The 24463-nt window shown below is 35.5% G+C and overlaps 1 protein-coding gene, 1 long non-coding RNA gene and 1 pseudogene across 2 annotated transcripts; 2 read left to right on the top strand and 1 right to left on the bottom strand.

Moving 5' to 3' along the window:
- The first annotated feature begins 7304 nt into the window (after positions 1-7304).
- LOC147485324 (xylan glycosyltransferase MUCI21 pseudogene) lies at positions 7305-8728 on the top strand (annotated as a pseudogene).
- Positions 8729-19506: 10778 nt separating this feature from the next.
- LOC147485323 (uncharacterized) lies at positions 19507-22124 on the bottom strand. The gene is made up of 4 exons (XR_015202612.1): positions 22003-22124; positions 21842-21931; positions 19805-20556; positions 19507-19715 (listed from the first exon to the last, which is right to left on the bottom strand). It is a non-coding gene; the product is annotated as an uncharacterized LOC147485323 (long non-coding RNA).
- Positions 22125-23278: 1154 nt separating this feature from the next.
- Positions 23279-23935, top strand: LOC147485322 (uncharacterized). The gene has a single exon (XM_086573513.1). The coding sequence runs from the start codon at positions 23279-23281 to the stop codon at positions 23933-23935; it is 657 nt and encodes a 218-aa protein (XP_086429639.1).
- The last annotated feature ends 528 nt before the right edge of the window (positions 23936-24463 follow it).

Here is a 24463-nt window from a genome sequence, read left to right as displayed (position 1 = left end):
CTCGTGTGTTTTTTTGAAATTTTTTTTGTTTTTTTTCCCAAACATGTTTTTCTTGTTTTTTTTTTTTAATTCGGACAGAATGTTTCATTCCGTTCGGCCGTTTTTTTGATATTTTTTCGGTTTTTATATTTAGACGGAATCCATCGAAGGTTAAAGTCACCTCTGCATTGAAATCCCTGATAGCTAGGTATGAGGAGAAATAGTCCTCTGTGGCGCATATGTGGAAGTAACAAGCTGCTATCAAATGTCTCCCTTTAAAGAGAAGATGTCAGGTTTTATGTAATATTTGGTCCTATTATATATTATATATCACCTCTTTTAACCCGATTAAAAAAAAAAACAAGCTGCCTCATCAAAGCTGCTTGCGTTAGGAATGCTCTTACAACATAAAGATAACTGAAAAACTACCAACACCGCCAACCAAGTCCAAAATAGCAACCCACATGGACTCAACTTTGCTATTTATGTATGAATGAAAACCTCCCTTGGCTGACAACTCATCTTGGAAGACGCCATAGAACTTATTTTTAGATTTGTAAATTAGAACCTAATTTTTTTTTGTAAAGTTCTAATACAGTTCATATACATTCTCCAAGCCTGTTACCGCACCTTTCTTTTTCTTTTTCGTTTTTCATTAATATAAATCTCATGATAAAATAAACTTGGAATTGCACCGATTTTGTTACAACTTTTGAGATGAAAAGGTTTGGACAAGCTATGGTGACTTGGTGAGTCCACAGATTAAAGGTGTCCCATCCATGGCCCAAAATATCGCCGAGATATCCGATATCTCACCGATATATCTCGGTAAATTGGTACACCGATATCGATATTTTTGACATATATCCACCGAATATTGAATCCCTTTTTTTCCGAGATATATCAGAATTTCCGATCTGAAACTTTATATCGCCGATATAATCGATATATATCGGTTGACTTTTTGACCATTTTTAAATATAAATCCGATATTTCCAATATATTTTTGATATATTTCCGATATTTCCGATATTATATGTCCGATATTTTTGATATTTTTGATATTTTAAATAGTTTGGACTAGTCACCAAAAAAACCGATATATCCGATATATATCGGTTTTTAGGTACACCGATATATTAACCGATATCGAAATTTTGGGCCTTGGTCCCATCATGCTAATTTCCTCTCGATCTTTTGTTATTATTATTATTACAATTATTATTAGATTCACATCATGCTCTAGCTGTGTCTCTGAGTTGCTTTACGAGCTACTAACTATAATTATAGGTAGGTTGGAATGGCCACATTTGGCATGATTTAACGACAACTTATTTTCTTTGAAGATTTGAACTACTAGTTTTCAATTTTTCATACATGCTCGTTGAGCAAGATCTACAGCCTACGAATGCAAATTGCATTTAATTTGTTACGTTCATAGAGGGAACCCCCCAAAATTTGAAAAAACAACTCAGTATTTCATTAATAATTTGTTAGCAAAATGACCAGATGATTCACACCCACCAAGATTTTCACTCAGTTTTATTACAGCGTCTCTTAGTTCAATTACATAGTTGAATCGTGGTTCCCTCTACGTTCCAAATTAACACACTTCCAAATTTAATGCACACATGCACGTGTGTACGTTTATAGACCCGTTTTAAAATTTTATACACTACATATCTACATGCATGTGCATCTATAGTTCTATACTCGTACTCGGTAGTCCTCGTGTATTAACTTGAAATAGATTTTCATATTCGACTCCATATTAGATGTCAGGCCCAGTATGTACGTAGTCCATATGAATAGATCAAAGAGCATCTGCAAGATTCGAATCCATTAGAAAATAGAAATTGCAGATAAATAAGTTTCCACTAATATTTTTGTTCTCGTACGTACGTGTTAAGTTACAATGTCTGTGTAAAAGACAGCAAAATTTATGCAGGGAAGTGGGTTGTGGTACATGTCGCTATGAATGTTTCTGTAGGATTAGTTGTTGTACATGTCGCTCGGAATTATTATTGACGATTTAAATGCTTTCCGGTAAGCTTTTTTGCTGGACTTTCATCATAAAACAGAGTCTATACTATCAGAAACAATGCAATTCGTTGATCTCAACAGGATGCATGGCAGTCTCCTTTCTTGTTTTGATTCCACCGCATTATCACGACTACAAAACAACAACACACACAAAATCAATTTAAGCACGATAAAAAAAATTGCTAATTAAAACTTCTTAAACATTGTACTAGATGATTGACCTTTGCCTTGCCTCTGCCTTTAGGGTTGTTGCGGCTAACAATCAGCTCATAATCTGGGATGGGAATAAGCCCAACCTCGATGTTTTTGACGTCTTCAACAAGAGCTACTATACTGTGATATACGTAACACTTTTGTTGGAGTTACCATGAACGATATTGAAAAATAGAACCCGGTTGAGAGGATAAATCATTATAACAATGTAGACCTACAAAAAAAAAAAAAAAAAAAAAAAAAAAAATCAATTATCAAGAGGCCATCACATTAAAAAAAGTAGTCGCTATGGGCCCATTTTGTGTTGGGCAGACCCAAAAAAAAATTATTTTACAAATTTGCTATTGACAAAAAAAATCTTAATTTTTGTTGGGCACTTCCCAACTAAATACAAGTAAGCTGAAGGCAACTTGTTTAGTCTTTTTCTTGTTCTTCTCTCTCATTCCTAATTCCTAATCCCTAAATTAATACTCTAAGTGGAAGAACTTCGAAACAATAAAATGGAAGACCTGAGCTTTTTAGAACATACTTCTTAACAACCTCCTACACACTACACTTACGGAATTTGATCACATAATATAACTAATTCAACAAACATAGTGCATGTTTTCTACACTAAAACCCATCGATACTGAAGAGCTACACTAAAACACTATTGGAGAAACTGTTTGTATTGAGAAAGATGAGAAAATATCCGACAATATGTTTAACCAACATTCAAGAAATACAGAAAATTGAAACTCAATGCTTTCAATTCTATATGCATTGTTTTGCCGTTCTAGGTCGATGAAGTTTGATAACAATGACATGGAAGAGGATTGTAATCAAAGCAATACAAAACAAAACAAATTAGAAATTAGAAATTACTTACATTAGATTGACGGTGACAATTTGAAGCGGAGGATGAGAGATCAAGAGGGAGAACACATGGCCGGTTGGCACAATTTTTAGTTTTAGTGTCTTGGTAAATGAAGGTGGTAACTAAAGAAATAGATTGTATTGGTGTGAACGGAAGAAATGGTGGCTAAATGAGAGTAGGAGATGAATTTAATTTGGCCCAAATTTTACTTTTTTTTGTGGTAGGTTTTTGGTGAATTCGACCGAAAGGTGATTCGGATTTGGTTACGGATCTGCCCAAAACTCTTGGTTGCCCTAAAAAATAGTATAAATATAAAAACAAATAAACAAAAGAGACCTTATTGTTTCTTCCCATTTAGATTCGGGAAACAAGCCACCAAATTAAGTTCATTGATATCAGTTTTACAAATCAATTTTAGTAATCTCATTCTGTACCAAAACTTTGGCCACATGGGGGTTGGAATTGTTGGACACTATTGAACTTTACTCGAAAACAAAACCAAGATGTAATTAACTAGCTAACAAGAAAAGATACTATGATAAAATGAAGGAAAAGACAGACTTAAATAGACTTTAAGGCATTAAATTCGAATTCCCTTCCCGAATTGTTCGTTACCTAAATTGCTACAGAATTAAAATTGACAGTCTAGAAATTGTGTAACAAAAAGAAATCTTACCAAAAGAAATACGAAACCAAATCGCAATTAATCACATTAAATTAAGTTCCATATTTTTACTTCAAAATGATTAGTAAAGTGATCCTCGAATATTTTGAGGTGATCATCAAAATTAATTAACATGATTTGATGAAATTCCGGATTCTAGTTAAAGCTGTATAACTTGCTAACATGGAAAAATGATCCCCTCAAAATATTCAAATAAATTCTTATTTTATCTAAAACCTAACCAAGGTCAGTAAAAATGAAATTGTCTAAATTATTCAGAAAATTTTCCCATGATAATCCGTTTATGGACAACTAAGAAACTAAAAGGAGAGGATGATTATTATTTCTCGGTTAGGAGAAATGAAATTGTCTAAAATATTCCGACAATTCCCCATAACAATTCGTTTACGGACAACTAATAAACTAAAATGGGAAGATGCATGATTATCAATTCTCCTAATCAAGTTCATGAGAAATGAAATTGTCTAAAATATTCTGACAATTCCTCCCAAAATAATCCGATTATGGACAACTAAAAAATTAAAAGTGAAGCCCCCTCATGAGGCAAGGGCAAAGTTGTTGTTTCTAGAGTCTAAAAGAAGTTTGTGACTTTCATCTTTCATACAAAGAGACGACCAAATGCAGGGTTGATGTATTTGACTTTTAATTCTAATATTGATCGTAGAATCATAATTCTTTATCATTTCTCATTGCTTACGTAATTTTCATTCAATTTATTTTTTGCCAAGAGAGTGAGGAGCAATGACTACAATTAAGACCATATACTTCCGCGTCAAGAAAACCTTGGCAAAAGATTTGATCTAAAAGCTACTGACCTCCTCTAAAAAAAATCGCTAGATGTGCAGGTGCTAGCTAGTTTAGTTAGATTGGTCAAATTTTTGAGTGATGATATCAGAGATTTGGGGTTCGAACCTCGCTAGCATCCGAATTACTAATCTCATTTAAAATAGGCTTACCAATCTAAAAAATAAAAACAGCAAAATAAAATAAAAAATTGCTACATATATTCAAATTACATAAAAAAGCGTTATAGGTTATTCTTGATGAACATCCTATTATGCTACAATTTAAATACTTTTATATTGCACCTACAATTTAAATACTATTATATTGCACCTTAGTTTGTTTCCCTGAAACTTTGAAAACGAAAAGTTATGGACAAGATTATATCAGATTTACAAACCATAAAGTAGGATCGGAGTCATACTAGGCTATTTGTTATTTGGTGAGTGGATTAACTAAGGTGAGCGGTTAGGATTTTAGTTCAGGGTAGACAAATTAACATGCAATTTATTAAAAAATCAACTCAAAATTCTTAACACCAAAAAGCAAAAATTTCAAACATGTGCATATTAATTATCCAAAAAAGAAAATTGTTGAAAAACTCGAAATCAAACAAAAAAAATTAGAAGTGTCCACAACAAGTATCCATTTTCTAAAACCATTGCATAATCGCCACAAAATCAATGCTTTTAAATATTTCATTCGATCTCAATATATGTTACTAGACAATTATTCACATACTCATCTTCTATACGATTCCAAAGTCAATTCTTGACAATGTGCAAGGGTTAAAATACTCTCTCAAAAGTTGTATATAGAACTTATGAGAGATTAGAGTTTTTCAATGAATCAATGGCACTAACCGCACTTGACAGGGGCACAAGTTTTTGACCGAGTAGCGGTTTTTGCCGGAAAAAAAAAAAAAAAAAATAACGAAGAAGAAGAGAAATTTTCTTTTCTTTCTAATTGGGAGTTTTGATCAGGTGCTCTCAAGTTAGTGAAAGCCCAGCTCAATTAGTAAATCTTAAGTAAATCAAGTGATAGAAAAATAGCACACTCTTGGTGAAATACATTTGGATAACATCATAACAAAGTTTTACATCTTTGGAAAAGGGAAACCAACGCACATAAATGGTTTTTTTGGGGAAAGTTCAGGGTGTACAGTTGCCCACCCTTGCACACCCTTGGCTCCGCCCCTGTGAATGAGGGTCACATCATATGCTTTAGCGAGACTAATTTTAGGTTGAGGAGTGGATTGCATGGAGTAGGTTTGATTGCTATATATGTAGTTGAAAGTTACGTGAGATGTGGTAGGATTTAACTACAACTTATTTTAGGGTTATTAACTAAACAAGCTCCCCATCCAAATTAATAGTTGCAATTTGACTTACCCCATTTTCGGTGATTTAATTATCATGCACGCTCGATGGGCATGCATGTTAATTAATTATGGATAACGAGTGAGTGCGTATTCTTGCTTCCCAAACTTGTATTAACGCACACTACACATATTTTGTAGATCTGTTCTTAAATTTAACCTAGATACGTATGTATATAAAATTTATATGTTCCTTCGAGCTTTTCAAATTCGAAAATGATCTCTTTAGAACATAGGTGGAACTAGTGCTGTCAATGGATCAGTTTGGGTCGGGTTACGGAAAATCGAATCGAACCGAACCGATAAGAAAATTGAGAACCGAAACCGAACCGATAATATTATTTCTCATCCGAAATTGAGCGAACCGATAAAATATATTGCAACCCAAAACCGAAAACTATAAAATCAATTCAATCCTAAATTAAATCAATTAATTTCAGCCACACAATTGATAAACATATACAAAATTAATCATAAATATTACTAAAATGTCATCTTATCGGTTTAGGTTCATATCGGTTCGGTAGAAGGCAAACTCGAAACCAAACCGATATCTTATCGGTTTGGTTCGGTTTCAGGTCGATAGAGGACAAACAAAATTATCAAAACCCAAACTATTTTTTATCGGTTTGGTTCGGATCGGTTATTGGGTTATCGAAACCCATTGACAGCCCTAAGTGGAAAGGGTTGCATGGGGTGCCATCAGAGGCCCAACAAATTTGGGATAAACTCTATTAATACTTTAGTAATTAACTAGAAAAATGTCCAAAATGTAACAATTCGCTTTTTTTTTTTTTTATTGAAGTTCCCCGCACCTCTAGCTCTACTTGAGACCGGACATTGAATTATGGTTTATCTATGTTTTAGATCGAAGTTATACAAACTAAGACAAAATTTATAGGTTGTCACTCATTAATCGGTGGTGGTGAGCTTTAACATTTTGGGAAAGGGGGGTTATGCGGACAAAACCAACTTGGTTGGTTTTATGTCTATTTGTCCTCATCTCTTCCCTTATGTTTTTCTCTTCGTCTCTCACTCTCCCTTTTCCTCTCCCTCTCCGGACACTCTAAATCTCCCTCCTCCTTCTCCATCTCCCTCCTCCATCTTCCTCTCCCACTCGGCTCCCCCCGCTTAGCGGTATACTAGTTAATGGTGTTATTATTATTATTATTATTTATTTGTTTTTATTTATTTTTTTTATTCAACTTGTTTGTTAATTAATCCATGAGTCATGCAAACTCTTGTATCGACTTTTGAAAGGGGGCAAAATGTCACTTGGTCCACCCACCCCACCCTCTCTCTCTTCCTCTTTCTCTTCCTCTTCTAATATTTTCTCTTCTTCATTCTCTCTCTCAAATTTTCACCCTCTCATCTCCTTTCTACGTCACGCCACGCAGTGCTATGCAGTTATTCTAGTATAGAATTGTTCTATTAGAATACGAGGAAATGGGAGACTGGCATCATGGATACCATTATGGAGTTAGACCTTGTTGTGAAAAAAAAAGGTTCTAAGGTTTGCCATCTGTGTGAAGTTAAACACTCTGTTCCAGCTATTGTGTTTTCAACCGGAGGCTATACTGGCAATGTTTACCATGACTTTAATGATGGGCTTATACCACTGTACATCACTTCCGAACATATGAAGAAGAATGTGGTGTTTGTAGTACTCGAGTACCATCAATGGTGGATGAGTAGGTACGGTGATGTGTTATCCCGCCTATCCAATTACCATGTGATCGACTTCAGTAATGACAAAAGAACACATTGCTTCCCTGAGGTAATTGTTGGTCTCAAAATCCATGACGAGCTTGCCATTGATTCTTCGTTAGTGCAAGGAAACAAGAGTATTAGTGATTTCCACAACGTTCTAGACAAAGCATATTGGCATAGAATACAAGGATGGATTCGAAAGGAGAAAGAAAAGGCGCTATTGTCTTCATCACCAACATTATCTGCACTGGAAGAAGATGAAGAAACAGAACTAGCAAAATACAAAGAGAATAAGAAGCCGAAACTGGTCATCTTATCCCGAGGTGGATCAAGAGCAATAATTGATCAACATTTGTTAGTGCATTTAGCAGAGAAAATTGGATTCACAGTGATGGTGTTGAAGACAGATAGAACAACTGAGCTGGCCAAGATATATCGGGTTCTCAATTCTACTGATGCCATGGTTGGAGTCCATGGTGCAGCCATGACGCATTTCCTCTTCATGAGACCCAGTTCTGTTTTAATCCAAATTATACCCCTTGGCACAGATTGGGCTGCAGAAACTTACTACGGTGAGCCCTCGAGGAAGTTTGGGCTCAAGTACATTGGATACAAAATCCTTCCGAAGGAGAGTTCTTTATACAACAAGTATAATAGTGATGACCCTATACTTAATGATCCAGACAGTATAAATGCAAACGGGTGGCAATTTACCAAGAAAATCTATCTGGATGGGCAGAATGTCAAGTTGGATTTAGAACGATTTCGGGAGCAGTTGTTTCACGCCTATGTCTACACCATCTCGGAAAGGAGCAGAGGGCTTTCTTAGCATACTTAATTGCCGTTATTGGTGATTGAACTCTCTTGGGTCTTCTTACATCCGTGAACATATGTAGAAGGTAGCTAGCTTGTAAAGGTTAACTTTGTGACATTTTCTGTCTATATATGTACGTTATACAGTATTACCATTTTTGGCGAGAGCCATAACTTCTTTTCTGTATAAATTTATGTATCAGGATTTACCATTATACAGTATTACATTTTCTGTGTATTGGATTTTTTTTGGGGTAAAGATACGTGTATTGAATTTGTCACAGATGTTATCATCTTTGAAGAACTTTTCTGCCTCAGTTTGCGCTAGAGAGATACATGCTCAGCTCTTTTAGAACTTGAGCACTCCCAGTAATAGGAAGTCCAGAAAAACCGTAGTATACACTAAAAATCACTAGTAGATCATGTCATACATCCAATTCCATTTGGTAAGGGTTGTAGCGTGGACTTTCCTAATAGATATGTAAAAACAGCATTGATTATTCGTTTGAGATGCCATTTAAATTCTTTTCACAGCAGGGAATACCTGATACACAGAGAAACAAGGCAGGCCTAGTCTTGAAGCCTGCCAACATCTAAATAGAAGTGCACCTATAAGTCTGAACTTGGAAGGATATTCAAACACACCAGAGAAGATAATTGAAGATGAGATTTCATTGTTGTTACCCACATGCGGTGTAGCAGTTTCCACAGACCACAGGTAGTAGTTGCCACAATAAAATTTTATTGAGTAACAGGATTCCATACAAGTATAGCTGTAATAGGTTGCAAATTTATTATCAAAAGAATCCCGTTGCAGGAACTATGAATTAAAGCGAAGCATACTCCCGGAATGCGGCCATAGCGTAAATCAACTTTGTCGCTTTTGGTGGCAACTTGCTTAGCCTTTTCATAATAAAAATTCACATGGACTTTGCATGTGGATTCATAAAATTAAAGGAACTGTAATATTGGAAAGCAATAATTTGAGGTGCTTGCGTGCATCTCAATAAAATATGGACTAGGACTAATCAGAGAAATTGCACGCTCAGCTGGGAGTCTATTAATTAAATATCTCGATGATTATGTCATAATTAGGGGATATGTTTTCGCTTGCCGCACGGAATGCATTGTGTTATATTCACCTTAATTATAACTGCAAGCGGAAATTGAGGTCAGACCTCATCGGAAGCATACCAGCATACAGCATATAGAAGAAGGATACATTGCAAAAACATAAGAGAAGAGAAATTGAATATAATATTTCATTAATTATTGTTCTCGTGTTACAATGTCTATAGACAAAAATATATGCAGTTAATTGCAGCTAGATGCAATATATGGGTAGAAGATGTAGAACTGTTCCAACAGCAAAAATGGTTGTTGACCGGAAGATTCAGCAATGTATGATTCCACCCCCAAATCCCGAGATAATAGCAACACAAAAGAAGCTCAAAAATTTCACAACCTTTTCTGCAGTTTTCACACTTCACCTAAGGAGGGATGTGATAACTATAAGGAGAGCTTGATACGCTTTGCTGAAGGTTTGCGACGGACAGCAAAAATGGTTGTTGAGCGCAAGATACAGCAATGTGTGATGTCACCTCCAAACCTTGAGATAAGAGTGACAAACTTGATCAGACTCACTGCAAACAACTGGTGTAAGAAATTTTTCCTACACCCTGGAGTTCACTTGACATCGCCTCAGATCCCTTGATGAGCGAGTGAAAGATACTAAAATGGAAGGAAAGATTCTTGAAATGTACATACCGGGTAGTTGATGGTGCAGTGGTGCCGGCCCCCATAAGTATGCATCTCCGCAATCCCTGCATTGGACCCCAAAAGACTTTCTTTAGTCCACTGATTGCTTAGGCTGGGTGCAATGGCTCCCCATTCCCTCAAAAGCAGAGGGAGTGGCGGTGGTTTTTTTCCCTACTTTATATAACTCTCCATATATAGAGAGTATTATTGAGGAATAGAGAGTGCATTCTACGCGAGTTGAAATGGTGTGGTTTGTAAAAACCCAAATGGTGCCACTTGAAGTGGCGTGGAATATAAAATACAATTTCATACAGAAAGTGGCGTAGGATGGTTTTTTTTTTTTTGTTTTCATTCTGCGTTGGTCGAAGTGGCGTGAAAAAAAGTGGGTTTCAAACCGCACTAGTTCAAGTGGCTTAGGATTGTTCAAACCATTGGTTCACCCAAACCTACTCTCTATCCGTATAACACTGTTCTTTTGAGGGATAGAGATAGAGAGTGACAAACCATTGGATTCAGCCTTAAAAAGCACAAACGACATTACTGTAGAGTTGGTTCAGTATAAAACACAAACAAAGAAAAAGTAAATAAGCTAGGGGCGGGTCGCAGGCAAAAAAAATGCAGGGTCTCGGAAACAAACTCATGAATTCTATGTTGGAGACTTGAGTGGAAAGAAAATGAGAAACTTTGCTCATCAAACAAGAATTCCAAAAGACCCTAAGACCCTGCCAGATAAACAATGTTCCGTTTACAAAATAGATTACCTTATATTCTTGAGAGGATAAATCATTATAACCATAACAATCCTGCAAGATAAATGATAAAACAACCATTATCAACTTATCAAGAAACCAGATTAATCAGATATAAATTGGTACATATAAAGAACAAAATACAGAAAATAAAACCTTACAGTGTTTTCCAAATTGAATTTGCAGGGAAACAAACTACCAGTATTAGGTTCATATCCCATTCACAAATCAATGTTAGAAACCTCATTCTGCATCTATAGTAGAAGAAAAACAGTGCCCTCAAAACCTTGTATAAACACATTTACCAAAGGATGAAAACTAAATTGGTCAACAGTCAATACCGAACTCAACTGAAAAACAAAACTAAGGCTTAACCAATAGAAATAAAAACCCTTATAAGAAGAAAATCTCCAGCTATACTAAAACTATACTGAAAGAAAAACTCAGCCAAAGACGTACTATGACAAAATGAAAGGAAATGGCGGAGTTAAATAGGCCGAGGTACATAATAATGCATTAAATTCACTTTCCCTTTCTGACTTGTTCGCTACCTAAATTGCTAAAGGAAAATCAAATTAGAAACATACCAAAATAAAATTTAATTAAGGAAATGCATTCATAATTAATTTCATAATAAATTTCATTAAGGTGATTACCAAAACAAAATCATATTAAATTGATTTCCAAATTTCACATCAAAATGATTAGAAAAAGAGTTGTAATTGGATAAAATTTTGGATTCTAGTTGAAGGCCTATAATAACTTGCTTGAAATGTATTTTCATTAATCAATATTGTTTTATCGAAAACCTAACCAACGTCGAGTAATTTATCGCAACTTAGTTGTCAATGTGATCACCAGAGCATCTTTAGGAGAGAAACCAAAAAAACACCAAATATTTAAACCATACCAAAAACCAAATCTAAAAAACACCAACCAATTTCGATATCAAATAGTTAACATTAAATGATGCGGTTTTAGATAAACCGCACCGTATAGTCCACGCAGCTTTCGCAAAACCGCACTATAGAAGCCCAAGTCCACGCGGTTTTCAAGAAACCGCATGATGTGTCGCACATCAACTTTCTTTTTTTTTCTCTTTTCAAATCTCTCGCCGCGGTTTTCACAAAACCGCGTGATTGAAGCTCACACTCTAACCCAAGTCCATACGATGTTCAAAAAACCACACAGTTTTTCCACGAGAGAGATTTGATACAACACTAAAACAAACACCAAATTTTAGCCGATTTGGTATTTGCTTTGGTGTTTTCATTAACATGTTACTCTTGAAAATGAAAAAACACTAAATTATTGAAAATTTGGTGTTTGATGCTAGGATAGTGTCTCACCTAAAGATGTTATCAATATCAATATCAAGTGGTTTAGGTTTCGGTTAGGCTATATCCTGACTAAATAATATATAGAAGCAAGATACTCTATTAGCAGTAACACATCTCCTTATATGTCACATTGTGCATTTATATTAAGTAAAACTAAAAGAAAATAGAGGAGGCCGGATTTGAATACATGGAAATACGGATTGTACTCAGCTTCTTCCCAGATGGGCAGGGCAAAAGTTGTTATTTCTAGAGTGTAAATAAACATTTTAATTTTTAATAACTTCAATAATGCTCATACTTCTTTAACTTCAACATTTCTCGTTGCGTAAGTAATAATCCAAAACAAAGCATTTTGACCAAACATCTTGTATTGAGTATATATTTGCCAATGGATTAACGACTTCAAGATAAAGGATCATCGAATGTTCCAGTTCATAAAAAGTTTGGCAAAGGAAATGATTTTAAGGCTACTGATCTATTCTCAAGAAAATAACTAAATTAAATAGAAAAAACAAGGTACTTTATTTGTAGGTTGTTTTTTCGACATCTATTATGCTACAAACCTTGGAAGTACACTGGTACACTGTATACTCCATTATACTCATCAGCCAAGAGCCAACATAGCAACCTACTTTTTGTTTTGCTAGGTAACAGCATTTGCAATGCAAGTGAAAATAATCTCCTCCTTATTTACCGCCACCTCAGCACTTATTCACCCCATTTCACCAAAATGGTGAAAAACAAGGTGAAGCTATGCAATGCAAAGGTGAATAAAATATCTCGGACGGGATGTTAGATTCCGTCTGGACTTCAAAATCGAAAAAATGCTCCGGACGGAATGAAACATCTCGTCTGAAATTAAAAAAAAAACCGAAAAATCATGCGAGACGAAATGAAACATTCCGTCCGAAAAAAAAACCCCATTTTTTTTTTAAAAACACATGAGACGGAATCCAACATCCCGTCCGAAGTTAACAAGTCAGCCACTATCTCGGTGGAACGTTTCACCTTGTTTTGAACTGGGAAATAAAGTCACGGTTTTTTCACCCTTGCATTGCACAACCTTTTTCCTCCCAACCCGGTGGAAAAAGTCACAAATCCCTTGAAACCCCCTGCATTGCAAATGCTCTAAGCGAAAATTATAATGAAAAAAAATAACAAAAATAGAAGGGTTTGGACTTTGGAGGCTATCTATACTCTATTGCACCCCAGGTACAAACTCATGTAGGTTGCCTCCCATTAGGGAAAGCCTATACAATAAGTCACAGCTTAGAGCATTCCCAATGCAAATAGCTTCGAGGGGTAATAACAACTTGTCACTCTTGCTGAGCAAAAAACAATGGCCAAATGCAAATGTGACAATGAGGATAGTTTTTCATTAAGTAACAATTAGGGTAGCACTTGCTACTGGGATTGTTACTGAGTTGTGAGTTTCGGACGGAATATTTTATTCTGTCCCGTGTGTTTTTTTTAAAATTTTCTGGACGGAATGTTTTATTCCGTTCGACCATTTTTTCGATATTTTTTATGTTTTTACATTTAGACTGAATCAGTCCGAAGTTTAAAGTCACCTCTGCATTGCATTGGCTAACCCCTGATAGCTAGGTATGAGTGGAAATAGTCCTCTGTGGTGCCTATATGGAAGTAAGAAGTTGTTGATCAAATGTTTCCCTTTAAAGAGAAGATGTCAGGTTTTATGTAATCTTTAGTCCTACTATATATTATACTAGGGTATGCCCGTGACTACGCCCCGCAAGACCTCGACACGCCTGCGGCGCTATCCCGACAACTCGTCGAGCCAGCCCAGCCCAATTGCCCATTATCCATAAGCTCAATTGATCCATAACATTAATTGGGTCAGCCAATTGTCCAATACCATGTCAAATTTGGAGGCCCAACAGTTTATAAGCTCAGCCGCAATTGTTGACTTTTGGATAAATCTCATGGTATTGATTGCACTTAATAAAATTGTGCAAACCCTCCAAACACTTGGATATGCCAAGTCATATTTTTGTGAGAATGATTACCTACTATTGGATGGGGCCTTTTGGGCTCCACACTTCCCTATTTTGTTAGATAGGAAATCTCATGGTATTGATTGCACTTAACAAAATTGTACAAACCCTCCAAACACTTGGATATGCCAAGTCATATTTTTGTGAGAATGATTACCTACCATTGGATGGGGCCTTTTGGGCTCCACACTTCCCTATTTTGTTAGATAGATATCACCATAGTACAAAATATCCCGATATATCGTGATATTTGGGGATATCTATCCAAATTTCAGAGAAAGATATATAAATATCACGATATGTTCAGAGATATATACGACTACAAATATCGGTGATATTTCGACGATATTTACGACATTTTGCGATATTTTGTGTATGTAACAATTTTATTTAATATTTACCATTATATTTCAAATAAATATAAATAATGTATCATGATATATCAAGAAATATCTATAATATCCACGATATTTGTTTATATTTTATATATATCCACGATATTTGCATGTGAAACAATGTCAAATATCTCCAAAGAGGAGGATATATCCACGATACATATCCAAAAATTGAATATCGATAAATATCCATATCATGATATTTTGTACTATGGATATCACCTCTTTTAACCCGATAAAAAAAAACAAGGACTGATGATCAAAGCTGCTTGCATTGGGAATGCTCTTACAACATAGAGAAAACTGAAAAACTACCAACACAACACAGCCAACCAAGTCCAAAATAGCAACCCACATGGACTCAACTTTGCTATTTATGTATGAATGAAAACCTCCCTTGGTGTGACTCATCTTGGAAGACGCCATAGAACTTATTTTTAGATTTGTAAATTAGAACCTTTTTTTTTTTTTTGTAAAGTTCTAATACAGTTCATATACATTCTCCAAGCCCATTATCAGCAGATTTCTTTTTCTTTTTCGTTTTTCATTAATATAAATCTCATGATAAAATAAACTTGGAATTGTAACCGATTTTGTTACAACTTTTGAGATGAAAAGGTTTGGACAAGCTATGGTGACTTGGAATGCTAATCATGCTAATTTCCTCTCGATCATGCTATTCCTCTCGATCATGCTAATTTCCTCTCGATCTTTTGTTATTATTGTTATTACAATTACTAGTAAATGGGCACGTGCGTTGCACGTGCTAGGAAGGAAAATTGGGGTGGAGAAAACTAAAAGAATGAACGCATGTATAGGGTTTAGATTAATATAGGTCAAGGTCTAACAAAAAATTGCAATAAGGAAAAAACACTTCAATACGCTAGTTGTATTATTTGTACGATTCGATATTTGATGCTCTTGTATGTTGCGAATAAATATATTCGAAGATGTATTTAACTGCTTGTAATTTAGTCAATATATAATTATTAGAAAAAATATATTGGACACTGTTAATATTTGTTCTATAGATCTATTAAGTCTGATGTAATAGGTGGAGTGAATTGAATGTGTAAATAATAGATCTCCTGGAGATGCCTACGTGGCAAGAGAACCATTTCAAAGCTATCCATATAATGTATAACTTATTTTATGTGTATGGAGATTGAATGATTAAAATGATGGAGTGTTATTTTATTTGTCTCACTCTATTATTAGTTGCACATTCCTTTGATGTACATGCATAACTTTGGCAGGTTTCGGGTTTCCACTTGATTAAGATAATGAAGAAGGTGTAGAGTGCATGTTGAAGGAGTGCAGTTTGTCAAGTGGCTATACTATTCGTAGATGAACAACTGATGCATAGTAAGCAAATAGAAAAGCCATCAGTAAAGAGCAAGAAGTGAATATCTGTGTGGATTTCTCAATTTCGAGCATTTCATGAATAACTATAGTCAACGGTTTTCATTTGTATATTTGTATGCCTCCCTAGTCCCTAGATTGAATAACTATTTTACGCACTTTTTCAAAATAATAATCAGTTGGTCAACCATATATTAAGCATTTCATAATGGACTGGTTTGGGCCATTTTATATATTGTTCTGGGATTGAGTATTGTAAAACAATTAGTTGGTTTGGGCCATTATGTACTAACTCATTATTGAAAGATTGCTCACCAATGGCAGGACATATTCGATTCATGGAATCATGAATCTACTTCATTCTTAAGAAATGCAATTTATGTCAAAGTAGAATACCATTCAACTGACTGCCTCGGGTACCTCCTTCTTTCCTTGTCATGGAAGTCTACTCCATAAAGACCGAAATGAGAAGTGTAACCACCTGCTACTTGAAAAACATCAAGAAAGGACCACAGAAAGTATCCCCTGAGGTTTGATCCATTCCTGCAATAAAAATTTAGAAATTAGAGCGTGAAGGTCTTGGATTATGTCTTTGGTACATGTTTTTTTATTGACTAAATAGATGTAACTCTTTGTATAAAATGGTAATAACTCAACAGTTTATCGAATAAATATGCTAAGCTATAAGAAAATTTTGGTTTGGTTTGATTAGTGAACAATTAAGACGTGTTTGTAACTTCATGTTTCAGACTTTCAGCAGTCTACCAAGGTACCAAATTTTATGCTTAGGAAAAGGGTAGTACTGGATAATGCTTCAGTTTTGTCCATGCTTCCAGCTCTCTAACATCCATAAAACATAAACTAAGGCAATTTTTTTTTTAAAGGAAGTGAGTAGGTGTGTTAGTGTGTAGCAAAACAAAATTTATACCTTATGGATGGATGCAATTTTTTTCTATATATCTGTAACAATTTAATTCTTACAGTGTCATTGCAGGCTGTTGGATTAGATGAGTCATCGCTAGTCATTAGAAGTCCTGCAATATTAAAAGGTGCAACATCTGAAAACTCAATCTGGATCCACATAGCATATTAGTGTTATTAAGCTGAAGCAAAAAAAATTCAAGGTTCAGACGTTGTGGGGAAGTTTAATGGTATTACCATTTTCATGGATTATAGGCTGCGGGATTTTTGTAATTCAGTTTTACATAGTCCAAATAATCTTTGTTGTCCCCATCCTACAATTATTCCATTAGCTTTCAGCCTAGCGGGATCACGGTCATGAGATCATATACCAACTTTTTAGTTAGGATGAACATATGTTTAGAGAACCAAAATCCAACAGATGGCAAAAGCTTGAGTTCATTCATTATCTTACTTTAAATAAAAGCCCATTTGTAACTGCAGCACAATCATGAATGCCAGCATCCATTAAATGACATGGGTAACGCAAAAGTCAGTGGAAATCAGAAGAGTTCTTCCTATAATACAAAGATGAAAAATTGTACTTGGCATGTGTGGCCGTTTTTTAAGAGATTGACGGATAGATTCACTTAGATGCTAGTTTAACAAAGATGTCTATAGCGTAGCCACTGCCATACTCATATGAGGTTCTAGGATGGTCTTGGATGTAAAGTCTACAATAATAGTTAAAACCAATAAATTAAAATGATCCCAGAAAGGGTTTTGTTTATTCTAAGAGTAAAATTCAGTTTGTAAAGTACATTGTGATTATGCAGAAGTTTGTGAGAGTGAGTGTGAAGGAGGAGAATGGAGTTTAAAGAAGGGCAAGAAGTAGAGATTTTATATGAAAAGAATGGGTTTAAGGATACATGGTATCTTGCAAAGATTTATCGACTCTATTCTGCATAGGTTATGATGTTTTACTGGGTAGTTTATGTTATTCTCATAGGAATATGTTAGCATGTTTTACTGGTTTTAATGGGCACGTGCAACTACGAAATAAATATAAGTAAGGGATAAACAATTTTTTTTTCTAAAGAAATGTTGTGGATAAAATAAAAGGAACGCAAGTACATTGGAATAGTGACATTGTTTGTCTGTATATATATTACATCTATTTGTGTTCAATAAATTCTGTAGTAGAAATCTAAAACAACATTACTTCTATGAAACAATTGGGATTCAAAAAAGAAATGAAAGTGTAAATTGATATAACTATTATCAAATTTGTTACTGAAAAAAAAATGTAATTTATTCATCATAAACCAACTTCAATACGCTAAGTGTATTTTCCAGTGTTGAGCTTCCTCTTCGATCAATTTGAGTTTAGCTGCTGTTTGACGTTTCAAATAAATAATATATTTGAATAGTATGGAGACGTCAACTGTCATTGTTTCGTAGGCCCAGTACAACTTGAGTATGCATACTATAGTTGCGGTTCTTGTTCCTCTATTTTCAGAACCTGAACTGAGAAGATTCAATCCATTCAGTTTCACCTAGATTATCAAAAGACAAATGTGTAGATTAATTAGCTTCCAAAACATTGGACCTGAGAAGCATCAAATTTCAACAACCATCAAGGAACTATGCATTAATTATCTTGTTGATAAACACATTTGAACATTACTTTCAGGTACATACTCAAGTTAGAATGTAGCAAAGGAGCTTTACATGTTTAAGACAATAAATTACATGCGTGGGTGAATGTGAAAACCAGTTCGAAACTTCAAACAACATTTAGTAATATGAGGTTCTAGAAGACAACAATGACTTCCTGACTTCCTATTGTTCTTTTGATTTATTTGCTTGAGAGGGCTCCACACGAAATGTCTCCTGTGCAATGCAACCATTGTTGGGTGCTTTGGTTTCCATTAGCCAACTTGCATTGATGGACTTTCTAAGTACTTGCTTCTCTGGTGGTGGGGAGTAACCTCTCCCTCTGGTGTCGCCTTCAACTCCGGTATTGGTGGGAATAGCTTTGATATCTTTCTTGACTCCCTCGCAAATGATAGTTGACCCCTTACACTTACACCACCAGTATCAATATGAGATTTTAAGGTGTTCTGTGGTGACATTGTAGGGAATAAGCTGTGACCACTGGGCCTTTCGGTAGCAAGAGAAACCCGCCTTTTTGTGATGGAATCAAAGTCCGGACGGTTGCATAATCAATTGGTTTCACCGTGGATGGCATGTGTGACTCTGGGCAGAGGGTAGCAATAATTGAGACCCGCATTTTGGGTTGGGGAATCAAGGTCCGAATAGTCGAATAATCAACCAGTTTCATTGTAGATAACATGTGTGAGTCTGAGTTGAAGCTTGAGGAGGCCGCACTGAAATTGAGGCTCGCCTTGGTTGCATCAGAGTTTTGGTGTTGCTTGTTCTCACTGTCCCAGAAATATTCTCCTTTTCATCTGTTGATGATGAGGAATGCGATTAGCGTGCGCTTTTCTGAGGGGATCGATCTTAGGCATTGAAGGAAGGTTAGTTATGCCCTTCAATGGAGGCCTCAACTTGGAGGGTCCAAGTGACGGCTTTTTTCTGTGTCCAGACTATCGGATTTTGGTATGAAAATGCGAATGAAGAAGATGGTTTAGATGAGGCAGCAGCAACTCTATTTTCATGTTGGAGTCTAGCTTTCATCTCCTTAGCCAATTGACTCTCGAGATCCCGTGTCTGTCAAAAATGCAAGAACAGTAGTTAAATTTTTAGTTAGATCACAAATAAAAATAATTTCATTGATGTTCTGAAGTCATTATCTTTACCTTCTCTTGAAGACTTCTGCAGAGTTGTTCACGAGCAGCAAACCTCACCTACAATGATTGCAAGCTATTTTGTAGTTTCATTACTTCCCATCAAGAATAAGTACCTTCGATACGAACAACCCTTTTGATATTGTTAGTGTAAAGATATGAGAAGCATACCATCTGCTTGTACCTGAACAACTCTTGAGTATCTTGCTTGTTTATGTGCAGGTTCATGCTCAACTCCTCGAACTCAACTCGCAAAGATCAGTGAACAGAGGGTCTCTACTGAGTCTGCAAAACTTGGGCTGATTTGAACAAACATAACAGTCTTGCAATCTCCCCTTGTATTTCACAAAGCAGTTTTTAATTCCACTTTCAAGGATATTCTCAAGGAACCTCAACTGATTTTGACTTTATACACTTATGGTTGATGGAAAATACTGCTAGAAAATCTATTTTTTGGAATATTGAAAGCAATATTTTGAGTTTTGAATTGATGTATTTCAGAAAAATGTTTCCCAGAATTGAAGCACACCCTAAAACTGTCAAATATACACAAAACTTCAAATAAAAACATATCTTAGAGGTCTCGTGACTAAATTGTTTAGCTCCACTGTTGTCACAAATTATGGGTTCGGGCAACATGTAAGGCTCGAAGTTTTGATCCATAACAAAACCCCTTGCGCAGCTGTAAAATCCAGTGCTTATCCTTGACGATCTTGTGGATGGAAAAGGTGTTAACATTATATGCGTGATGGATCTGTTACTCCCTGAAACCAGCATATTGTTAGATTGAGTAAAGATGCATAATCTATTTAAGCTTTTAGTCTTAAGTATCAATTTGTTATGAGCATCAAAAGAAATTTGGTGAAACAAAAGGAAGCCAATCAAAGAGATGAATGTAGAAGATACTAAAAGTGTTTGACACACATGCTATGTAATTGTTTTCCTCAATTATTAAAAACTTTAAGGAAATAAAAGATGTTATCCTACAGAAATTGCAGCTACTCCTATTATATTAACTGAAACAAATGATAGTGGTGAAAAAATTACTTATTATTGTCTTCAAATTTCACAATTAGAGCAAACTAATTCCAGAAAATGCGCCATAGAAGAACAACTCATTTTATTAACATTTCACAACTCAACCTCAAAGGGACGAGAATGTAGATTATGATATGTATAGAAAAATGACAACAAAATCGACTTGGAACGGTATAACTGAAACAAAAGAGCATCACCATCGTTGTTACAAAGTGGCATATATATACAAATGTCATTTGCACAAAGTGATGTATATATCCCATTTGTCATCCGCAGATTTAAATTTGAACATAAAGTTGTACACTTGTGAGAACACCGGGAGAACCAGGAGATATTGGACATTTTTTTTATATTAATATGACGTATATCAAGTATGAAATCAAATGCACATGGAGGCGTATTCAATTGTCAGCATCCACGGGAACAATGACTTGATATTGAAAAAAAAAATGGCTTTGACGTTGGACCTAAGCTCGAGATTTTGAGGGTTTTCTGACTTCAGATTGTCATTGTCAACTGCAATACTTTACTCTGACTTACTAATGAAATCGATGAGGACCATACATTTGGATTTCAGAGCCTAGAGCAACTATGAATAAGAAAGATGTGCATACCAATAGAAACGTTCTAAGTGTATGAACAATGTATGTTTACGTAAAAAGAAGTTGGAGAATAACACAACAGTTAACCTTAAAGGCGGTAAACTGACATGGAAAAATAGATAGCTTCATCCCATCTCAATGCATAAAACCTTATAGTTCATGAGAATAAACTGCGCTGCTGTTTTTGTGAAAAAAAGATTTTAAGCAGTCCTTTATTGAGATGTCTGATTACAATAAGTTAAGTGTACTTAAAAAAGAAATCGATCGAATAGTTCATTAAACAGTTGTAAAATATATTATCATATGCATACATATATAGTTAAAAACTTTTCCATGCTAAATGTACGTGATAATAAATAACCAAAATTATAATAAAAAAAGTGTCCATGAAAATGGCAGTAAATGTCACCTAAGTTTACACGATGGTGAGGAACATCAAGAATTCTGGCATTCTTGCTTCCGTTTCTAGCGTATTCGTGGGAATAGACTGTTGATGGGACTCTGATTAAAAAAAAATGTAAGTTAAAATGGCCAACCAAACGGAGGCAAAGAATAAAGTTTCAAACAAACCTTCATTAACGTAAGGAGATAACTGTTGTTGATTGATCTGCCTTTGATAAAGATTTCTCTATGATTAATACAACGATTCTGTCTTTGCTGTTCATTTTCTGGAACATTTCTTCTACGCCCGTTTCCGTCGCGAAAAGATTTTGGGTTACAGTAAAACAGAAAAGCGAATTGAAGTGTGAAAAGATTTAAAGAAACTGATTTAATTCAACCCAAGAATAAAAAACGTACCTCTGACATTGCGACTGATGTAGAGTGTCTAAATCAAAAGGAATGTGGATAAATTTGTTTGTCAGAATAAGAGAGTTGAGAAAGAGAAGTGATGGAGATTCGTTGCCCAAACATTATTTTTTTTCTGGGTGAGTGAGTTTTGGATGAGGAGGAGTGTTGGGTCGACGATGAAAAAGCGTTGAAGATAATTTGTGTGTGAGAGAGTGATGAGGAGAGTTGGGATGACGATGAAAAAAGAGTTTAGAGAATTTGTGTGCCGTTTTTTTTTCGTTGTAATTTATGGAGAGATGGAAAGGTGCGTCTGTTTGGGTTTTTTTTCCGTTATAAGTTTAGTGATGGAAGAGAGAAGTGTATATACGATTTTACCCTTTTCGTGAATAGCAAAAAAAAATGTGGCTGTCTAACTTTCCGGTACCCTTTCTATTTAAAACTTTGGTGTAAAACCGGGAATACGGGAACTAATTGGAAAATCTGGTATTCGCTTTATATATAAGATTATTAGATTCACATCATGCTCTAGCTGTGTCTTTGAGTTGCTTTACGAGCTACTAACTATAATTATAGGTAGGTTGGAATGGCCACATATGGCATGATTTAACGACAACTTATTTTCTTTGAAGATTTGAACTACTAGTTTTCATACATGCTCGTTGAGCAAGATCTACAGCCTACGAATGCAAATTGCATTTAATTTGTTACATTCATAAAGGGAACCCCAAAAATTTGAAAAAACAAATCAGTATTTCATTAATAAATGAAGAGAACGTGTCTTTGAAGTCTGTTTGAATAAGTCCTAGTCTTTAGGATAGTCGAGTAGTGTTTTCTGATTTGTCTCATTCTGTTAAGATTGTAACAGGTTATTTATAAGCCTAAGATTCTTTAATAACAAGTAAGTCATTACAGAACTGTTAACTACTACTTGAACATTTGTTCTTAACATTGTGGTATCGAGCCACTATTGGGCATCACAAAATCAAAGCGTGAGAGTCTTTGACATAAATCAAAGCAAAGCAGAGTCTTTGGCGTTCTTGCAAAGAGCCGAGAGGAGATGACTACGAAGGCGGAGTTTTATGCACCATCCATTCCTCGCTTTGATGGTCACTATGACCATTGGAGCATGTTGATGGAGAATTTCCTACGATCTAAGGAATTATGGAATTTGGTGGGGCTGGCTATGAGGAGCCAACAAATGGATCTGGCGCATGCAGGCGACAAAAGAAAAGGACTAGAAGAATTGAAACTGAAAGATCTGAAAGTGAAAAACTTTCTCTTTCAGGCTATAGATCGGACGATATTGGAGACCATTCTTGTGAAGACAACTTCCAAACATATTTGGGAGTCTATGAAAAAGAAGTATGAAGGGAGTGCTAGGGTCAAGAGGTCACATCTTCAAGCTCTCCGCAGAGAGTTTGAAATCCTTGAGATGAAGACTGGAGAAGGAGTCTCTGAGTATTTTTCAAGAGTTTTGTCAGTGGCCAATAAGATGAGAACATATGGGGAGCAAATGCAAGATGTCACAGTAGTGGCGAAAATTCTCAGATCACTGAATGAGAAGTTCAATTATATTGTTTGCTCGATTGAGGAGTCCAAAGACATCGATCACCTTTCCATTGATGAGCTGCAGAGTTCTCTAATTGTTCATGAACAAAAATTCCAGCGACATACAGGAGAAGAACAAGCACTAAAAAATCAGTTATGGCGATAAATTTGGTGCAAGAGGGACGGGTCGAGGGTGTGTACAGAGGAAGGAAGTAGTAGACGCCAGCCCTACAACAAAGCAACGGTCTACAACAAAGCAGCAGGAATGCTTTAAATGCCACAAGCTTGGACACTTTCAATCTGAATGTCCAAATTTGGGCTAAGGAAGCTAACTATGCTGAACTAGGAGAAGAAGAAGAGATGTTGCTCATGTCATATGTGGAGATGAACGGTGGTCGAAGGGGAGATGTCTGGTTCTTAGACTCTGGCTGTAGCAACCACATGTGTGGTGACAAGAGTTCATTCACTGATCTGAATGAGGACTTCAGGCAAACGGTAAAACTAGGAAATAACACAAGGATGGATGTGTTAGGAAAAGGCAGTGTGAGATTGAAAGTAAGTGGGTTTACACATGTTGTTAGTGAAGTATTTTTTGTGCCTGAACTAAAGAACAATCTATTGAGCATTGGTCAACTACAAGAAAAAGGGTTGGCGATTCTCATCCAACATGGAATGCTCAAGATTTATCATCCAG

Source organism: Coptis chinensis, chromosome 7 (genome assembly GCF_015680905.1).
Source record: "Coptis chinensis isolate HL-2020 chromosome 7, ASM1568090v1, whole genome shotgun sequence".
NCBI classification, from domain to species: domain Eukaryota; kingdom Viridiplantae; phylum Streptophyta; class Magnoliopsida; order Ranunculales; family Ranunculaceae; genus Coptis; species Coptis chinensis.
This window is presented reverse-complemented; position numbering and strand designations above follow the sequence as displayed.